This window comes from Colossoma macropomum, unplaced genomic scaffold (assembly GCF_904425465.1).
Source record: "Colossoma macropomum unplaced genomic scaffold, Colossoma_macropomum, whole genome shotgun sequence".
In the NCBI taxonomy this organism is placed as follows: domain Eukaryota; kingdom Metazoa; phylum Chordata; class Actinopteri; order Characiformes; family Serrasalmidae; genus Colossoma; species Colossoma macropomum.
Window position 1 is genome coordinate 1,934,357 of NW_023494794.1, and position 20,217 is coordinate 1,954,573.

The 20,217-nt window shown below is 40.9% G+C and overlaps 1 protein-coding gene across 3 annotated transcripts in view; it reads left to right on the forward strand.

The window, feature by feature from the left end:
* tmem132e (transmembrane protein 132E) overlaps positions 1 to 19,739 on the forward strand; it is a 391,143-nt gene extending 371,404 nt beyond the window's left edge. For 2 of the 3 annotated variants that reach the window (XM_036579860.1, XM_036579859.1), the window contains exons 7-9: positions 2,268 to 2,544; positions 14,576 to 14,770; positions 17,965 to 19,739. In XM_036579860.1, coding sequence (XP_036435753.1) covers positions 2,268 to 2,544; positions 14,576 to 14,770; positions 17,965 to 19,038 — 1,546 coding nt within the window. In that variant the 3' untranslated portion in view covers positions 19,039 to 19,739. The remainder of the gene's footprint in view (positions 1 to 2,267; positions 2,545 to 14,575; positions 14,771 to 17,964) is intronic. The other variant, XM_036579861.1, reaches the window with a different exon arrangement.
* Positions 19,740 to 20,217: the final 478 nt, after the last annotated feature.

Here is a 20,217-nt window from a genome sequence, read left to right on the forward strand (position 1 = left end):
AGATGATGCTGTGTTTGATGCTAGCTGTGTTCATAAGCTGCTTATGAAGTGCTCAGAAGAGCAGGGTGTACCAGGGTGTACGCTGTAACCAAACAGCCCTTGCCTTTGGGATGGTACAGTGGTGAGAAGTATTAGTACGCCAGTTGTCATGTGTGGTCATCTGCTCCTTTCAGGATGCTCCTGTAGGGATGTCCTCCCTTTCTGCCCTGCAACAAAACCACAAGATATTATTGATTGTTTTGAAACATCATAATAAACCCCAAATGACAGCAGTGGACCACAGGGGCATCCCAGTCAAGCAACAGTGAAATAAAAGTTATCTTACAAGTTTATGGCATGTCACATTGTCCAAGGTGATCCCAGTCTTGGCCAAATTCCATGACTCTGCAGTGCCTTTTATGTTCAGTGTTCATGTATACGGCATGCCTGCTTATACACGCTTGAAAATAAAGACATAGGCATGGTTCTTGGCTTGGACATACAGTTCTAGGCCAAACCTTTAACCTCTAATTAGAGGTTTAATTATGTAGATGTTCCATGACCTTTAAAAAGGTTCTTCACTGTAGGGAACTGTAAGTGATTCTTCTGTGGCATCGCTCCAAAGAAACCTTTTTGACACCCTATGTTGAGTGTATGATCAAGATTGTCTAGCGATACGATACGATGCTAGAAAAAGGCTATTTGGCTTTGGTCATACATTAACACCACTCATTTGTACTTGTTGTGAACTGTGCTTCGTCCCACTGGTGGCATTTTAGAAGTCCAGTGTATTAGCCCTCATATTAAGAGATTTTGATCCTGTCACCAGGCCATAAATTGTCATTTAGGAGACAAGCCAGTTGGCTTTTAATGTTATCAGTTTTTAAGAGGGCATTTTGGCCAGGCAAGAAGGCCAGTGACCAAAATTTGAGCTATTCTAGCTTGCTAAGTTTGTATTCCTGGACGAATTACATTCAGTATCTTCAGTTTTTCAGCAATTATTCAGCTTAGCCTTAGCATGGTTTGAGTTACAACACTGCTAACTTTATAAGTGATCCTTTACTAGCTACTTTTAAGATGAAGCAGAGATGGAGACTCGAGTCAACCCAACTCAGACTTGAGATTTAAGACTTCTCAAGTCAAATTTATTTGTATAGCGCTTTTTACAACTGATGTTGTCACAAAGCAGCTTCACAGAAAATCCATTAAAGTCAAAGTTTTAACATGAAATGTAAATCCTCCAGGTGAGCAAGCCAGGGGCGGCAGTGGCAAGGAGAAACTCCCTCAGAGCTGGGGAAGAAATTTTTGGGAGGAACCAAGGCTCACAAGGGGGGACCCATCCTCCTCTGGTCAAACTACCTACACAATTATTATACTACTAATATTAATAGTAGTATTAGTAGTCGTAGTAGTAGTAATAGTTAGGAGTCCATGAAAACTTCAATGTAGGGTGGGCAGCTAGTCCAAGGCAAGTGGCGGTAGCTGGGCGAATGGTGGTGACTGGGGCGTGGGTAACTGGTCTGAAGCGGGTAGCAGGAGAGCTATCATCCATTACTTGTGAAATTTAAGCCTGAGGGGAAAAAAACACAAGCAGAGAGCATTAATTTAGGATCACAAGCCTTTAAATATGATGTTTAAAGGATGTGTAAAACAACTTGAAACTTTGGGCTGGTATGCATGTAGTAGTTTGGACTGCGAACATGCTAGCTAGCACAATTGCTACTTTAGCTGAAGCTAAATTTAGCTGAATGTGATCTGTAACTTATAGATCGCATTCTTTTAAAACTTAGTAAACTTCAGCTAGCTAGCACAGTTGCTATACAAACTAATGATTAACCAAATATTTCAAGTTGTTTTGCCTCTTTTCTTTAAACAGTTCAGTTCTTTCAGACTGAAGTCCTGTAATGAAAGCCTCCTTTTTTGAAGCTCTGTCAAACCTGGCAGGTTTTCATTTGGGATTTACATTTGTACAATGCAGTGCCTGCAGCTGATAACAAGACTAAGCTGAAATTCTCTGCTAAAAACCCAGATTCGCACCTCAGAGACTGACATGGACTTGATTACACTGACTCGTCTTTGGCTCTCATGAACTGACTGACTGACTGGCTGTTTAAAATCTATACATTGAATCAATCAGCGAGTTTCATGTTTTAGAAGGCTGGTATCACAGCCACCAGTTCAACCTGAGCATGAAGGCATTCCAATTTTAATATTACTGTGGCAAAAACTCTGTATATAACTAGTGTTTACCTGCCTTTAAATGATCCACTTTTTGTCCTTGCCCACAGGTCAGCCCGCGACAGTGACGACGATGACGAGGATGACAGGAAGGTGAGCCGGGGCTGCACGCTGCAGTACCAGCGGGCTCAAGTCAAAGTCATGACCCAGTTCCACACCACCTCCACTGAGGGCACCAACCAGGTTATCACCATGCTGGGGCCCGACTGGCAGGTAGATGTCACTGACCTGGTCCAGGATTCACTGAAGGTACTGGACCCCCGGGTGGCTGAACTAGTGGACCGTACCGTGCTGGTGGCTCTGGAACAGGGCTCCACGATCCTGAAGGTAAAGTACTGGAGATGGGGTTTGAGGATTTGCAGGGATGCCTAACTTACCCCATGATATCCACCAGCCACTCTGAGCTTAACCCTTAATTCAGAAGTCTAGAATAGTTTTGTACTGTATGTGTGTTACATAATTATTAATGTGTAATTACATAATTACATAGTTACATTGCACGTTAACAGGTTTCATTCTGCACTTTTTTGCCTTTTTGATTTGTTTTGATGCCAAACAGTGACAAGTACAGTACTGTGCAAAAGACAGAGACTGCCCTTCATTTATTTCATTTCCAAAATGGCCATTTAGTAGAAGTAACTTAATATTCTGAGGAAATTAGATATAAGATAATCCACTTAGAATATAAATGAAAAACAGAAGTTTTCAAAACTGGAGTTTAAAAAATTATTAAAAGTTATAGCAAAAAGAGGACTTCAGCCATGATGGGCCTGGTAGACCACAAAACTGCCCCCATCAGATAAATAACACTGTAATCTTTCATCTTTGAGAGAGAGGAGAGAATCAAGCTCCACTGTTGCTTCAGATCTGATAACATCCACAAGCCAGCTCAACACTATGGTTCTAAAAGGATGTGTAGCTAATAGACAAATAAAAGAACAAATAAGAAGAACATCTGCAAGTCAAACAGAGAAGCTGCTTGTTCTTAGAACAGACTGACCACCCAAGACCTCAGTCCAGACCTCAACATCATTGACTGAGTTTGGGATTTTGTGTGTCTTAAGAAATAGAAAATGCAACCAACTACTAAGACTGAACTTTGGAGGTGTGGAAAAACAATCCCTGCAGATTTCTTGGCAAAAGTGAAAGTAAGTCTCCTGAAAAGAATGGAAACTGTAATAAAGGCAAGCATTGACATACTAAATAGTGAAAGTGTAATAATATGTATAGTTGTTGAGGCTTCTGTGTAATTTATTTTAAAGAATGAAGAACTTGTAGTTGAACTTGTAATGGCTATTTTGACTGGAGAATGAATAAATAAAGTTTGGTCTCTGGCTTTTGTGCAGTACTGTACATGATAAAAATACACTACTGTCTTCTTTTTCATCAAGACATGATGATACATACAGTTTCCTTCAAAACGTAATAAAACATAATAAAATATCTCTTCTGATATGGGTTGAAAGCAGAATCTGCACTTTAGACTGTTGCAGTGAGCCACGAGTGAGAAAAAATTGATACGAAATTAAAAATGCTTTGTTATCGCTGATGACGGCTTCAACTTCTGAGGGGAAAATTTCTCAATCGAGCTCATATTTAACACACTTGACTCTTGACTCCAATTAGCTAGATCAGATGTGTTCGACTAGGACCGTAACTGAATGCTAAAGGGCAGCAGATCTCCAGCAGCAGACCCTGGGTTAATGTGATGCCTCTAGATATGACAATGTGATGTTAAACTTTAACCTCCAAAGCCCAGTAATGAACTCTTTGCTGCAGTATGCAGCCCATATGTTTCTAAATCTGCCTTCAAGTTGCAGTCTGAGTCACTGGAAGGTACGTCCTGCCTTTATTCAACATGACATTTTGCTCGTGGGTAGAAGATGACTCAGTGAATAAACATATGACCCGTCTGAGCCAATGTTACTATCTTTACATCCTCGCTAACTCACCTGGTCCCCGTCATATCTGAAACTTCTTTTATTTTTGCCTGGGTCAGATCCTCTAAGCTTGCACACGTGGCAAACTAAGTATTAGACTATTAGGGCTGTATTGAGATGGAAAAGATCGAGTCTGTTCATTTGCTTCAATATCTGCAGGGAATCCAAGGTCAGCACGATTAGCTTATTGCACAGCTCCGTCGTCCCAACGGCTCCATGATTGGAAGCTAAATCCGATTAGATGATCCAATAGACTGAATTTGATGGAATTGTCATGTTGTATATTGGGCATCTGTGCCACCGAATTCCATTCAAAAGAATTCAGTGACTGGCTGAATTGAGAACACCACACATATTCAGTTTAAAATAAAGATGCCAGAAAGAGTTCTGTGAGCAGTGCCATAGCAAGTGGCCATCACTCATGCTTACCTAAAAACCTTTTTTTTATTATTTGCTCTCAGTTTCAAAATTCCATTAATGTTTATGTATTGACATTGACAGATATGGAACTTTATAGATGTTTGCATCAGCCTGCAATTCCTATATCACTGCATCCCTATAAAGAACTGACACTTAATGTAAAGGTTCTAGGAAGAACCCTTAAAGTGGTATAGAACTGAATGTCCCAATGAAAAATGTTTTATATTAATAGGAATCAAAAACAAAAACAAGAAAGGTTCACCATTCTTTGTTTGCCAGCATAAGAGATGATCTGAACCTGACAGTTGGCTTAGTGATTCTTTGTTTTTTAGGTGTAGGTGATTCAACTACCAGCTGACCTACAGAATTGCATAAACGTCATCTTTTAGCTCGAAATATGTTCATAAATATTGGGTGAAATACCGATTCATCCGTGTCTTAGCCTTTATACTAGTATTCCACAAATAAGCATAGTGTGCAAACATAATGTACATACATCCCACTTAGCTGAATGTAATGTATCAGTAAGAAAAGGAAATGTAGAAGTCCTGCACCAGTTTACTGTCTAGGGCAGGGGTGTCAAACTCCACTAAAGACCTTTTTGGAATAGATGCGAATAAACATAAATACAGTAAAAAGTAACAAGATTTTTTTTATGTTTTTCAAAAAATTAGTTGATTTCTTGTGAGCTAATTTGAAGAACAAAGTTTGGTTCCCAGTATCTCATGGACGCCATCAGCTATCATATGGAATTATTAAATTCCATGGGCAGCACATCTAATTAACTTCAGGAAGGTTGATTAGCCAAACCAGATATTGGATGGTACATTAATATAAAGCTGTTACTTATTATAGTAACATTATTTGTATGTATTCTAATATTAGTGTTATTTTCTGAGATAAATACATTTCAAATAAAATTTTCTTAAGGGCTTAAAACTTGTGCACAAGACTATATATTTTTCTTCCATATGGCAATACAGTATACCGTGATTAATACTGAAAATTTAGTTATTCTTTGATACACATTTTTGGACATTATTTCTTTATTCCAAACTATAAAGCTACACTGTGTCAGTTTTGGGGATTTGGAGTCCTCTCTGGTGAAAATGTGTAATTGCACGCAACATGTGATAGAACATTTGTAACCTTACTTGTGCTTCGGTCCCCTTCCCCGAGTGGATGAATCTGATGATTTTGAGTGTGTTGAGAGTATTCAAAGAGAACTCAGTCAAACCTTGGTGAAGGACGTGTTTTCTGAGGATGTGAGTGAATGACCTGTTATTGTCATCATATCTTCATCAGTATAATGTTGATTTAGCATTTGAGACATAAACACCGAGCTGGACCTCCTTTTTGAGCCCATGCATGTGGCGCAAATACGTAAAGACGTTTGACGTGGTCCAGAAAAGTCCCACAAAATCCAACTCAACACCCGACTTTTAAATGATTATTTCAGGGCGACTCGCAGCAGCGCACACATACCATATTTTAGATATGGTGTACTGTACCTCCTGCAGATGTAAACAAACTCATATAACTTGTATGATGTTAAATATATTTTCGAGTAGCCAAACTCAGCCCTACTAATTGTAGTTGTCCTTACAATTTTATTTGATAGTGAAGACTTTGCAGCATGACTGCGATACTTTGATTTGATATTGAGTTTTTTCTGATCCAGTCGAGCCCTCACACATGCAAAAAAGTTAGCTAATTACAGAGGGAACTTGCCAAGGTCGTTAATAATTAAAGGCCAGCACGGAACTTTTTGAAATCCTTGTACGGCCCTCCTTCCGACAATCCGTGTGGAGTGCTAGCTGAAAATAATTTGTCGGCAGTTATAAAGGGGACCTAATTATAAATGCCGCTTCTCACCCAAACAGCGAAGCGTCGGCTGTTTGTAATTTCCTCGTTATTTAGGAGTTTGCCACCATCTGAGCTTTTTGAGCCTCACAAATATCTCTGATCTGCATCTCCGCTTTATGTGGAGTTACTGAGGTTGAAGAACAAAGCCTCAGCCCCTGTCACACAAAACTATTTTAATGGACTTTGTTGGGAGCAGACATGAGTGAGTCAAGCTCGCTGCATAGCTTAGTAATAGCCAATTTTTAATGGGCCTCAAGAAGCCATGTGAGTAGCCCACGTCCACTTACTCTGTAGTCCAGATTACACGTATTCCCTGTGGATTAATTGGCTCGGGTGTACCGGGTGTACAGACTGCTGTAATTAAGTTAGAAAAACAGAAGTGCGTCCTTGTCTTTTAGCTTCTGAAGCTCTTTAAGAGCACAAAGCTCCGCCTGTTAAAATGCAGACATCAAACACAGGTAGAGCAGCAAGCACAATAACACTAATTGCAAGCTGCTTGGATGCAAAACAAAAATGCTTATTTTGGCAGGCTCTCTCTCTCTCTCTCTCTCTCTCTCTCTCACTTTATTTCTTTCCCTTACTCGCTTTTTCTCCTCATTTTTCCCTCTTTCCATCTCTTTCTCTCTTACTCACTTTTTCCTCCCTCATTTTTCTTTTTTCCTCTCATCAAACCTCTCTGTTTCTCTCTCTCTCTCTCTCTCTCTCTCCCTCTTTTACTTTCTCATTTTTTCCTCTTTCCATCTCTCTTTCTCGCTTGCTCACTTTTTTCTCCCTCTTTTTTCTTTTCCTCTTTTTCTGTTTCTCTCTCTCTCTTTTGCTCTCTCTTTCTCTCCCTCTGTTGCTCTCTCTTTCTCTCCCTCTGTTATTCACTTCTTTTTCTCATTTTTTTCTCTTTCCTTCTCTCTCTTACTCACTCTTTCCTCCTTCTTTTTTCTTTTTTCCTCTTATCAAACATCTTTATTGTTTCTTTCTCTCCCTCTGTTACTCACTTTTTCTCCTCACTTTTTCCTCTTTCCATCTCTCTCTCTCTTTGTCTCTTGCTCACTTTTTATCACCCTTTTTCTTTTTTCCAAAAAACTTTCTTTGTATCCCTTTTTCTCTCTCTCACTCTCTCTAGTTCTCTCTTTCTCCCTCACTTTTCCATCTTTCTCTCTCTTTTTCCTTCTCTCATTCTTTCTTCCTTTCTTCCTTTTTATTTCTCTCTTTTCTCTCACTTTTCTGTCTCTTTTACCTTTTCTTCTTCTCTCATTTTTTTCTTCTTTCCTTTTCTCTTTTCTCTCTTTCACCCACTTTCCACCTCTCCATCTCTTTATTCAGCTTTTTGCTCTCATACTCGTTCTTGAGTCAAACTTCTTTCTTTTTTCTTTCTCTCTCCCTCTCTCACTTTGTCTCTTCCTCTCTTACTGTTTCTCCCTTGTTTCTCTTCTCCTCTCATGAAACCTTTTTTTTTCTCTTTTGCTCTCTCTCCCCTCACTTTCTGTCTCTCACTCTTTCTTTTTTCATTCTATCTTCCTGTCTCTCTTTTTACATCCTCCTTCTCTCTTTCTCTCTCTCTCTCTCTCTCTCCCTCTCTCTCTTACTACTAACACTTTCTGTCATTCTGTCTCTTTCCCTCTCTGTCTCTCTCTCTCTCTCTCTCTCTCTCTCTCTCTCTCTCTCTCTCTCTCTCTCTCTCTCTTTCTCTCTCTCTCTGAAGCCTGTCTACAACTTTTAATTATACATTCATCCCTCCAGGGCCATCAGCACTTTCTTCTGGCCAGCAGAAAACAGGAGAACATATAGGAGTGAGGTGGTCAATGAACTGTAACGGCCTGTTTCAGAACATCGGAGCGTTTAGAAAGCCAAGCAGCTCTAGACGGAGACCGGTGACTCACACAGGCCGAGGTGGATCAGATCTATAATTTCAGGCTATATTCTAGTAGACTTTAACTATCATTAGCTGATCTCATTGGATAACTTGTCATGAGATCCTTACTTTTGTAGTCACACAGGTGATTCTTGAAGAAAAGCTTGTTGTCCTTGCCAAGCTTGCTAATCTCTGACACTCTGACTCCACCAAATGAACAATGTCTTTTTTTTGGGAAAATGAAATAAGTATCTTAATGAAGATGTAAAAATGAGCGTCATTTTTAAATATGTTGAAATTATGGAGTAAAAAATCTTCAGTTTGAGGAGAAAAAATAAATTGAAACGTATTGAAAAGAAGATGATTGTGCAAAAAGACTTACCTGCAGTCTGAACAGGTTTGGTTTTCTGTAGCTTTTCTTAAATCAGATTTAAGTCTTCCAGGGTTATGTTAGGTAGCCATATTATAGCATACTCTTCTGAAAGCTGGCCAGGCACAGCCTCTCAACTGACAGTTTATAAAGTATATAAAACTCCATCAATACCAAGAGCTCTCGTTTGGGGGAGGGCATTTTCCCTTTTCCTTTCCTATTTTCTCAGAGAGACGTAATCCTAGCATGGAGCCAAATGCGCAATGTAGAGGTCGGAGATTTTCAAACGCAATTAAAAGTCATTATGGGCTTTCAGGGCTAAATGGCCAAGAGCTGAAGTTGCTTTGCTCCCCGCTTTGTCGCTAGTTAAATCTGGCAAACTCTAAGTCCAATGTGATTGAGCCAATTATAGGGCCCATTATTGCGGGTAATGTTATGCTTCTGTTTTTAAATGGGGTGACTAAAAATAATGCCCTAATGTGTTGTGACTTTTTTGTTAGTTATCTGTCGTTTTAAAGCTCCAGTCTTGCTGTTTTTTGGAAATGTTCATTCATTTGTTTTTGTGCCTATTGATCCATTAAGTTTGAAATACAGTGGCCTGCAGCATTTCTGATTAACAGGACAAACCATATCTACAACACACAATGTGTATGAGAACAGATGCATCTGAAATGTGACCATTTACTAGCATTTACTGCCATGTTTGGTCTTTACGAATTCAATTATTATTATTATTATTATTATTATTATTATGTTCATCTTCTCTGATTAACACATTATATAACTACAAGTACATAATTTCAAGTGAGCTTACAAATGAAAGATCACAGTTAAACATTTCATTTCACCAACAAACAGTTAATAACAAATTTACAGAAGACTTTATTAACACATTTTACCAAATTTGTAAGCTTGCTTACAAATGATGTGTTTCTGTTTATTGGGGCAATATTAATTGCTTGATAAGAGTTCATCAGTTGATAAGAAGCAGACCTTAAAATGCCAGGAAAATTCAAGAGTACACAGAGGAGCACATTTAAAATAGTCTAATTCAAAAATAAACTGGATGTATAGTGCAGATGTACAGTGGGGTCCAAAAGTTTGAGACCACACTGCACTATTTCTAGGTCACAATTCAAACTGAAGCAAATTTAGGAAATTGACCATGTTAAGGCCTTTGTACAAATGGTCTTTTGGCTCTTATTCCATCCACTGAAACACATGACTCTCATGTGGATTTGAGCTTCTTGTTTGGGCTTCTGAATGAAGAAAGGAGTCCATGCTAGCTTGAGTGCATGGCGTCATTAAAGAAATTCATTAAAATCATTAATCAAACTCATTAAATCATTAAACATCATTCATAATTTAAATAAAAACAGCTTTACCCTCCAGATGATCAGGACAGCATGTCGGTCATTAAATGTTGCTCAGTAAAGCCTTTCCATCATTTCTTAGCTTAATAATTTTGACTAATTTACTACCACCGCTGTTCTCACTGCAGGTTTGTTTTGAGGAGTTCTGGAATTTTTTTTTTAGAGAACATTTATGGGTGATTGTTATTGGCTGATTGGACGATTGTGATTGGTGTCAGTTAGTATCATGATAGGTGTGAAATTTCTCATGGCAGAATTTCAGACCTTGAAGTTATTTATTCAGGACTTAAATTTGATCTTTCATTAATTCCACACTTAAGCTTATATAATACATGCCTGTGTGAGTGTGTGTGTGTGTGTGTGAGTGTGTGTGTGTGTGCGTGTGCGTGTGCGTGTGTGTGAGTGTGTGTGTATATATGTCCTTTACTTATGCGGGTTGACATCCATTTATGAGTAATTTAAACTCAGCAGAACGTTTGGATTGAGCAAATGAGAAACAAAAAGTTGTGGTAATTATAACTGAATTGCCCAGAATTACTGCTACCTAAATATCTGAGTTACTTTTAATTCCTTCCTCCAGTTCTTCCTCGTGCTGCCGAGACTGGCTCTGACTCACGAGTGCAACATCATCTGCCTTCAATAATTCACTGTGTTATTTTGGAGATTCACTCAAGCTTCCCGAGCTTCCTCCAGCAGATTGGTTCTGTCTATGAATGATGAAGCTCATCATGTGCTTTTTTTTTTTTACATTTTCAGAATACAAACGTTCTGACCTTGAAGAAAAAGAGACAAAATTAGGCTTAACTTACAGTGTCAGGACTGGCAAGTTAGTGTTTGTTTTTTTTTAACACAAGCGTAGGTAGGGTTAGGTTTAGGCTTAGAACATTCTTAGTACATATAAGCACTTGATACGTAATACTTATGGGTCACATTATAATACCACCTATATGCTTGCATATACAATGCATATAGGATGTATTATGTCATGCATGTATAATACAAATAAACGTATGCATGTATAATGCAGTACAAGTGTATAATACAAATGGGGCCTACTGTTTCATATATTTGTTGTGAAATCTTAACATAATGTAAAAGGTAACTGCATTTTTCAAATTATGTTAAAAAAAAGAACAAACGACAAAAATGGAGATGCAACATGTTTGCATCACAACAACGGTATACTATATGTAGAGCATATGTTATTACATATAGGTACTTATACACAGGCACTTACATATATAGGGCATATTATTATTATGTATAGGTACTTATACAAAGGTACTTACATGTCTAATACATGTAGGGCATATTACTATTACATAAAGGTACTTATACACCATATGGACAAAAGTATTGGGACACACATTTTAAGAATTCAGGTTTTTCATTCTGTCCCATTGTTACAGGTGTATAAAAGCACCTAGCCATGCAGTCTGCCTGTACAAACATTTGTGAAAGAATGGGTCGTTCCAAACAGCTCACTAAATTTGAGCGTGGTACTGTAAAAGAATGCCACTTTTGAAACATAAGTCAGTTCACAAAATTTCTTCCATCGTAGATATTCCGTGATCAACTGTGAGTGGTATTATTGAACATTGGAAGCGTTTAGGAACCACAGCAACTCAGCCACCAAGTGTCAGGCCACATAAACACCTGTTACAGAGCGGGTCACCGGGTGCTGAGGCGCATAGTGAATAAAAGTCACCAACACTCTGCTGACTCAATAACTGCAGAGTTCTAGACCTCCTCTGACATTAACATTAGTAGAAATATTGTGCACCGGGAGCGTCATGGCATGGGTTTCTATGGCTGAGCAGCTGCATGCAAGACTTACATCACCAAGCACAATGCTAAGTGTCGGATGGAGTGGTGTAAGGCACAGCGTCGTTGGACTCTGGAGCAGTGGAAACGCATTCTGTGGAGTGAAGAATCACTCTTCTCTATCTGGCAGTCTGATGGACGAGTCTGGTTTTGGTGAATGCTAGGAGAACGTTACCTGCCTGCCTGCACTGTGCCAACTGTAAAGTTTGGTGGAGGAGGGATAATGATATGGGGTTGTTTTTCAGGGGTTGGCCTAGGCCCCTTAGTTCCAGTGAAGGGAAACCTCAATGCTTCAGCAAACCAAGACATTTTGGACAACTATGTGCTTCTAACTTTGTGGGAACAGTTTGGGGAAGGCCCTTTTCTGTTCCAGCATGCCTGAGCCCCAGTGCACAAAGCAAGGTCCATAAAGGCTTGGCTGGGTGAGTTTGGTGTGGAAGAACTCGACTGGCCCACACAGAGCACTGACCTCAACCCCACTGAACACCTTTGGGATGAACTAGAACGGAGATTGTGAGCCAGGCCCTCTCGCCCAACATCAGTGTCTGACCTCACAAATGTTCTTCTGGATGAATGGGCTAAAAGTCCCACAGACAAACTCCAAAATCTTGTAGAAAGCTTCCCAGAAGATGGGAAGCTGTTACAGCTGCAAAGGAGGACAAACTCCATAGTAATGCCTATGGATTTAAAACGATACTTCGTCCATATAGTGTATTAGGTACTTACATTTATAATTCATATGGTGCATATTATTCTTACATATAGGTACTTAAATGTAGGTACGTACACATATAATACATATAGGGTATGTTATGTGATAGTTATATAATACGAATGGGACATGTATATATATGTATGTACTCTTCTGTGTGTGTATTTGGGTACATTCACACACTGAAGCTACACACAGTGAAAAAACTAGATTGTTTTCTGTTGCTGGGCTGGGAGGACAGGGCTTGTAATAGTTCTAAAGTGGCCAGTTTGGCGGGGTTTGGTTCTGTGGCAGCTGAGTGGTTTGGACTACAGGTGCGCTATTTAGAGAGATTTTTTTGTTACTTTGCCCTCTGGTCACAAAGTGTCTCAAGATTGTGTATGATCCACCCACTAAACACTGCTGTTATGCTGTCACTCTTGCATTCTGCCTCTCTTGCCGTCTTCTCCCATTCTCCTCCCGCTTTGTATTCCTCTGCCTGTCTCCTCTCTCGCTGCTGCGATCGTGTTAGGTCTGTGACCGTGAGTCAGAATATTAGTCCAGGAGTGAGGAGAATCCCACATAACATCAGAATGGAGTCCAACACGAAACCTAACGTGTGTCTACAAAACTGCTCTCACAGTGTGGATTTACATTCTGTACAGAGAGGTTCAAGTCAACAGTTTCAGTGTTTGTTTTGACAAAGTGGCTTAAACATGTTTTTTTCTTTGCACACAACAATAACTCATTAATTTCAGATCATAATAAACTTCTCCTCTTCTTACAAACACAAATGTGGTATCAGCTGAACATTTTGAACCCACACTTTTGACAGGGTTTCAGTGAGCTCCAACCAGAGTTGGGTAGTAACAGAATTTATGTGACCATACAAAGGTAACTTTATTCTGTTACAGAAAAAGACAGCGAGTTACATTTTACATTACATATTACATTTAAAGCCTTATTTGCTATAAACAGCCATATGCAAAAAAAAAGGAAAAAAGTTCCTGGAAAAAAAAAGTTTTTTATTGATTTTCTAAGTGAAAATAAGTTAACATATCCTCTACAGAGAACATTTTAATGCCCAATTACTGTTTATTTGCTGAAACCTAAAAGATTGCCCAATTCATATTTTGTTTTATTTTTTCCAATATGTAAAACTCAGCAAAGAAATAGAAATTAGTAGATAAATGTCAAATTTAAGTGTGTTCTCTAAAGAGGATGTGTTTATTTACGTTCACTCAAAAAATCAGCAAAATGTCATTTGACTGGGGGTGTTCAATTTTGCATATGACTGTACTCTCAAAAAAGAAAAAATGCTTTCAGCGGGTGATGCGCTGTGGAAAGCGCTAAACTCTCATGAAAGAAAAAAAAACACAATAATGTGTTTACTTTGACAGCTAGGAAATCCACATAATTCTCATGAGTGCAGTTTGAAGCATAGTTTGCCTTGCAGGATAAAATAGGAATGTGTAAATATTCCAACATTTATGTGTTACAAAATGTGCATGCCTTACTTAAATACCTGCTGAACTTCACCAAAACATTTAATGACTATTTCTAATGAACGTACATGTAGCACACAAAGTGCAGACAATTCTGTACCACCTACATTGTTTCTGTGCATTTCTGTTTACCGTGTGTTTGCTTCATCCTGCTGAAATTGTTTTTCTCTTGTCTTTTATTCATTACAAGACTTTTAAAAGAAGTAACATAACCAGATTACAGTACTTTAGCCTCTTTCTGCAAGCCCACTGGTGGCCAGCCCTACCAGCAGAATAAAAGTCAACTGCAATGTTTTTAATATAATCAAATAACATATTTTTATTCATAACTCTGTTAGCAGATTAACTGGGATACTGTTGACTCTGTGTTGAGCTGCTAGTGAGCAATTAGGGGTGATAGGGGAGGGGTGAGAACCTCCTGCTGTGAAATCAATCCATATCTCTCCCCAATAACAGCCGTGCTGTGTACAAGTGCAGCTCTCTTGTTACACTAAAGCAACATACACTGTCTTTTTTCCACCAGGTTGAATCCCCACTAGCAGTAGAGGCCCTGTTGGGTGAGGCGCCGTTCTCTGTGGTGGATGAGAAAGTGTCCATAGTTGATCTGCGTGTCCATGCCATCTCTGGACTGACGCTGAGTCTGCAGCCCAGCCCCGGCAACAGCCACACCATGGTTGCCAAAGCAACTGGCTTACAGACGCTCTCCGCTCTCAAGCAGGTATTACAGACTTATTTCATAACGTGGGCCGATGTCATCGTGTCTTGCTTTGCTTAGGTCTTTTTCAAAAGGTTGTCATTGTCTGAAAAAGATGAGAATTTTCACTGGATGCATATAAAGAATAACCTGCTGTGACCTTATCATTTCAGTTCCTTTCAAAAAAGTTTACAGAAGTATAATGTTTCTTTCTTTGATGACAGCCACTGACCTTTTAGCCTGTTTTGAGAGCAGTAGATGATAGTCGTCAAGAACGCAACCAGCCCTTTTTCTTCCGACAGGTGTAATATTCTTCAGAAAAGATATGAAAGATGAATGAATCTGAAAAGTTAACCAGCCATTTCAGGGGTATACAATTTCCATGGCAACGCACCATACCATAATACTAGCAGAACCAGAAGAACTGCTCTTGCAAATAATTAAAGTTGTTGTTTTGTTAGACCACTAGACCAGCACTGTCTCAGAAAAATCTCCTTTCTCAGCTTTTGACAGTCATGATTTTTTTGGGTTGTTCCCCTTTAGGCTGTCTGGGTAAACTTTGAACATGGAGAAACTTTAATATCACTAGGCCAACAAACTGAAGAAAATGAAGACAGAGGAGTCCAGTTATGGTCATTTCCCAGCTCAGACACAATTACTAAAGCTGGTTGTTGACTGATGAGTCATATCAGGTGTGTTTGAGCAGGGAAATCCTCAACCTGTACTGGACTAAGGCCCTCCAGGATTGGAACTGGACAATATATTGTGAAACCTCTTTGGTACCTTGGTTGCAGTTCTCTAACTTCATACATGTTTAGTACAGAAACAAGTATATAGGAACTGTAGCAGCCACTTTAGTCAAGAGCACAAAGGGTCTACTAGGGTCAATCCAACCAAGTTGACAGATCTCACTTGCTGTTTCTCCCAAAGCAGCTTGTATTGCATGGAGTTTGGACAACTTCACACGGCTGCTTAGTCAAAGTGTTGTGCTCATCAAACGTAGATCACAGAACCACGCCGAACTGCACTAGCGAATAATTATATGCATTTAGAGTTGGACCTATCAATATTGCAGTGCCATCACATTCCCTTGTAACGTTAAGTGACATTTGCTTCAGATTCTTTGTTTCCTCTAATATTTGCGTATTCTGAATTGGACGAACTCTGATGGCGCATGTTGATGGTACAACTCCTCGTCAGGTTCTGGAGATCCATCGGCCAATTAGCTGTAGCTCGCTCTGCCAAGCTGGCCCCATAGGTGCAATAAAGGACTGTTTGACATTCAGACGTATTCAAATCTTCCCCCAGCATCAGCGCACCAAATGAGACGCCGTCTTGCTTAATAAGGAGCCAAAAACACGCCGCCACTTCTGTTCCTTCCCGCTCGAATGGCACCGGGGGAGCGCCGTACATTTGCTTTGTAATCCTCCCAAAGCTTTAATTGAGGCTCGTATTTTGGAGCGAAGCTCCCCCGGATGCCGCCATGCTAATTTGCCTAGACGTCTCGGGCAGATACCCGAGCTCCACCGGCGGGAGCTTGGGACCGCACTTCGTTTTTTTGCTCTCTTTCTTCGTCTTTTTCTCTCTTCTGTACTTCAACCCAAAAAGCATCAAACGGTGGCTGGCCACTCTCAGTTCATGCATTAGAATCTAATTGCCCCCCCCCCCCATCCAATAGCTTGGCCACCTTTGGATTTAATTAGTGTAATGTATTGCCCTAAGTGCTCATGCTGTAAAAGCCTGCGATGACCCTCCTCTGTTCCGGTCGCTTGGCTCTCAAAGGAGAGCCTCCAGCCGCTGCAGCCGTTCTGCTGGCCAGGAAAGTTTGCCCCCGAGCTCTCTCTTGCTCCTGCCATCCCTACAGCGGCAATGATAAATGAACAGCGCTGCGGAGTGTTGACGGTCACGGTGTCAGCAGAGGCGTGCTTTGTCCTCGCTCATGCTTCTGCTTTGTCCCTTGCATTATTCCCCTGATGTGTGTCACCGTTTTGTTTCAGGCCGTGTACGAAAGAGCTCATACTCATGCATCTGCATCAAGCTCTCTCCCCTCATTTGCCTGACTGGAATGCTCAAATAATTAATGCGCTGTATGCTAATGTGTTTCTTTCCTTTCCTAGTGTTCCATAAATTCCCTCGATTGTTGAGAATATAATAAATTAAGGATCTCTTCCACCAAAACATGCTCTCACATCGTTGCTGTTCTCATTTTAAACAATGCATTCATCATTTCCTAGTCAGACTCCATTGAAGCTTTAGAGAGCTGCAACTTAGCCCCTCTTTTAAACTAGAGTTCCAAAAGTTCATCAGCACAGCATTTCGCCTTCAATGTTTTATTCAAGCCATGCATATCAAAGGCGGCCTTCTTCTTGACAAGCGAAGATGACAGTGACTGGGCCACAATGTCAGAGCAACCTTGAAGGTAGCAACAGCGTCAAAGACTTTTAAGCTTTCGCAACGAGCCGTAACAGAGCGAAGCCAGACAAAACATTTCTTTCCCCATCTGAGGAGGGAAAAAAAAACTAGACGGAAAAAACACACTTTGGCATTGCTAGCTAAAAGCACTCTGTCAAAGAAGCTTTTCCTTTTGTCTGCCTGATAACAGGTGTAGGGCATGGTAGAATTGTTTTAGCTGCACATTGGAGCAAAGGAAGGCAGCAGTCAAACCCATACTTGTTCTGAGGGTGGTACAAACACAAGTCTTGAATCAGTGTCATATTTCCTCATCCCGTGTTCCTAATGGTCAGATGCAGACTATGGAGTCATATGGCTAGCTGCAGGACAAAGAGTTACATGATTGAGGGTCGTGAGTATGGCTTTAACAGTCTGTTATCAAAGAGACTTATTTACAGGTAAGATGAAGGCTGCAACGTTTTGCTAGTGCTGATGGAATCTGTTCTCAAGCTGTGTTGATCCCAGTTCTTTTTTGATAATGCTCAGGTTAGCCCTGCTAATGCCTAATTGCACACTGAAGATAGCAAAAGTGTAGTGTTAAGCACAAGTGCAGCTAATATGTTTGTACTTGCTGCTCAGACTGTGTCATGGAAGAATTCCCTTCTCTGTTTCAGAATTTTGAAAAGACACTGTCTCCACCTTGTTATTATTCTTTGTTGTGTGATAAAAGCATGCAGTGTCTCTGAAGGACCGGCTGAAAATGACATGGTGCTTGAGGGAAGTGCTCATGTTATGACTGATTCCCATTTCATCTTGCTTTTTTGCAGGAGTCCACCCTCTCCATCTGGGTCTATTTCAGCGACAACACGGCTGCCCCGCTCGGCATATATGACCCAAAGGACTACAACCTTAATGCCTCCACGCTGGATGATAAGGTGGCCTCCATTTCCCAGGAGCCTCAGCAGAGGTGGCCAGTCATCATTGCGGAGGGAGAGGGATCTGGGGAGATTGTGCGTGTGGAGATGACCATATGCGAAGCCTGCCAGAAGACCAAACGCAAGAGCGTGATTGCTTCCTCTCCGGTTCATGTCAAGGTCCGCTTCGGTCCCGAGGAAGATTCCGAGGAAGTTGAAGAACTAGAGACTGAGGTGGAGACTAAAGTCCCAGTCAGTACAAGGAGAACCATAATTGATCCCAGTATCGGTGCTGGCTATGAACCATCCAATGAGCAGCCCGCCAGTGTCCCAATCGACTACACCAACTTCCCCACTATCAGCAACCAGGAGCGACCGACGGAGGAAGAAGAGGAGGAAGATGATGAGTTCGTGCATTCACCTCGTAGCATGACTGACCTGGAGATTGGCATGTATGCCCTTCTGGGTGTCTTCTGCCTTGCAATTCTGGTCTTTCTAATCAACTGCATCGTGTTCGTCCTCAAGTACCGGCACAAGCGTATCCCGCCAGAAGGCCAGGCCAACATGGACCACTCACACCACTGGGTGTTCCTGGGTAACGGGCAACCCTTGCGAGCTCAGAGCGACCTTTCCCCACAGACGGTGGAGAGTCCTAGCAACCCGTTGGAAGGGGTACAGACTTGCTGCCACGGAGACCACCACAGCAGCGGAAGCTCTCAGACCAGCGTCCAGAGCCAGGTCCACGGCCGAGGAGACGGCAGTTCCGGTGGCTCGACCAAGGAGCCTGGGGAAGAGGCTAGTTCGCCCACGTCCAAGCGCAAGCGCGTCAAGTTCACCACCTTCACTACACTGCCCACAGAGGAGCTGCCCTACAACTCCATCCCCATAGCTGATGAGGAGGACATTCAGTGGGTATGTCAGGACATGGGCTTCCAAGACCCAGAGGAACTGCATGATTACATGCGCAGGATAAAAGAAATCGCCTAATTTGGCATCTAGGAGCTTTCTAAAACAAATGGCCTAATTTGGCATCTAGGAGCTTTCTAAAAGACCTTTCCTTTCTAATCTTCTCTTTTTTTTCTCCCCTCACTCTAGTGGAGTTATCTTTTCACACGAACGAAGGAGTGACCGAGGCCTACTGTCCTGTTTCTTTGGGGGTCGTATTGCACAGTGCCATTTTCCTTCTAAACGTGTCGGAACAGCGGCGAAAAATAACCGACAAGAACAAAAAAAGAAACAATAGGTGGAAAGCCAAATACAAGACTAGAGGATCTTTTAATCGCTAGCACAAATGGCTTTAGTGTTTGTGTCATCCTTTCTCAGGCGAAGAGGGCATCTCTAACGGAAACCCAGTGTTTTGAGTTCTCAGCAAACAGTGTCGCGATGGATTCCTCAAGCGCTCCATCACTCCTATTGGGAGGAGGTGCGGGTTACCCTGCTGTGGACAGGATCTTTCTCAGAGGAACGCTGCAAGTCTTGGCACTGTGTCCGTAGTTCTTTTTCTTTTCTCTCTCTCTCTCTTTCGAACATCCGAGTATTCTTCTCCAACAAAGAGGCCTTTGTAGTGCAGATTTTAATTTTACTCAGAGAAAAAGTGTTTGAGAGGCATCACTCTCTTGCCGCTGCTGGCAACGTACAGTTCTGTTACAGTAAATGTCAAAGACTATCATTAGGACACGGATACTGTTTTTTTTTTTTTTATGCCAATATTAAAAAACACTGAATGGTTGTCTCTCTATCCCCTTTTTAGCACTGTCTTCGTGCGACACCTTTTTTTTTCCCCTCCAAATTTCCAAATTACTTTTTCATACGTCTGTAGCATTTTCATACTAAAGCCTACTTTTGGATCTCTGGTTCACTCATTTCCCTGGTTAAGTCAGATGCCTTATTAAATGAATTTTAACAATCACAACCTCTCTTTGTGTTGACACCATGCTTGTTCACGTTACTAAGCATCGTTGTAGGCTGGGTAACTATCCAAACTACTTTACGTCATGGAAATTGGTATCAGCGAAGGGGGAAGGTAGCAGCTTGTACATTGTGACATGAAATATGTTCTCCAGCCTTCATTTGCATGACAGGAGAATTCAAGGCACAACCGGCTGTTTTTGTTTTTCCCAAAATTTGTAAATGTTTGTATTGTGGTAATTATCTAATCATGCCTAA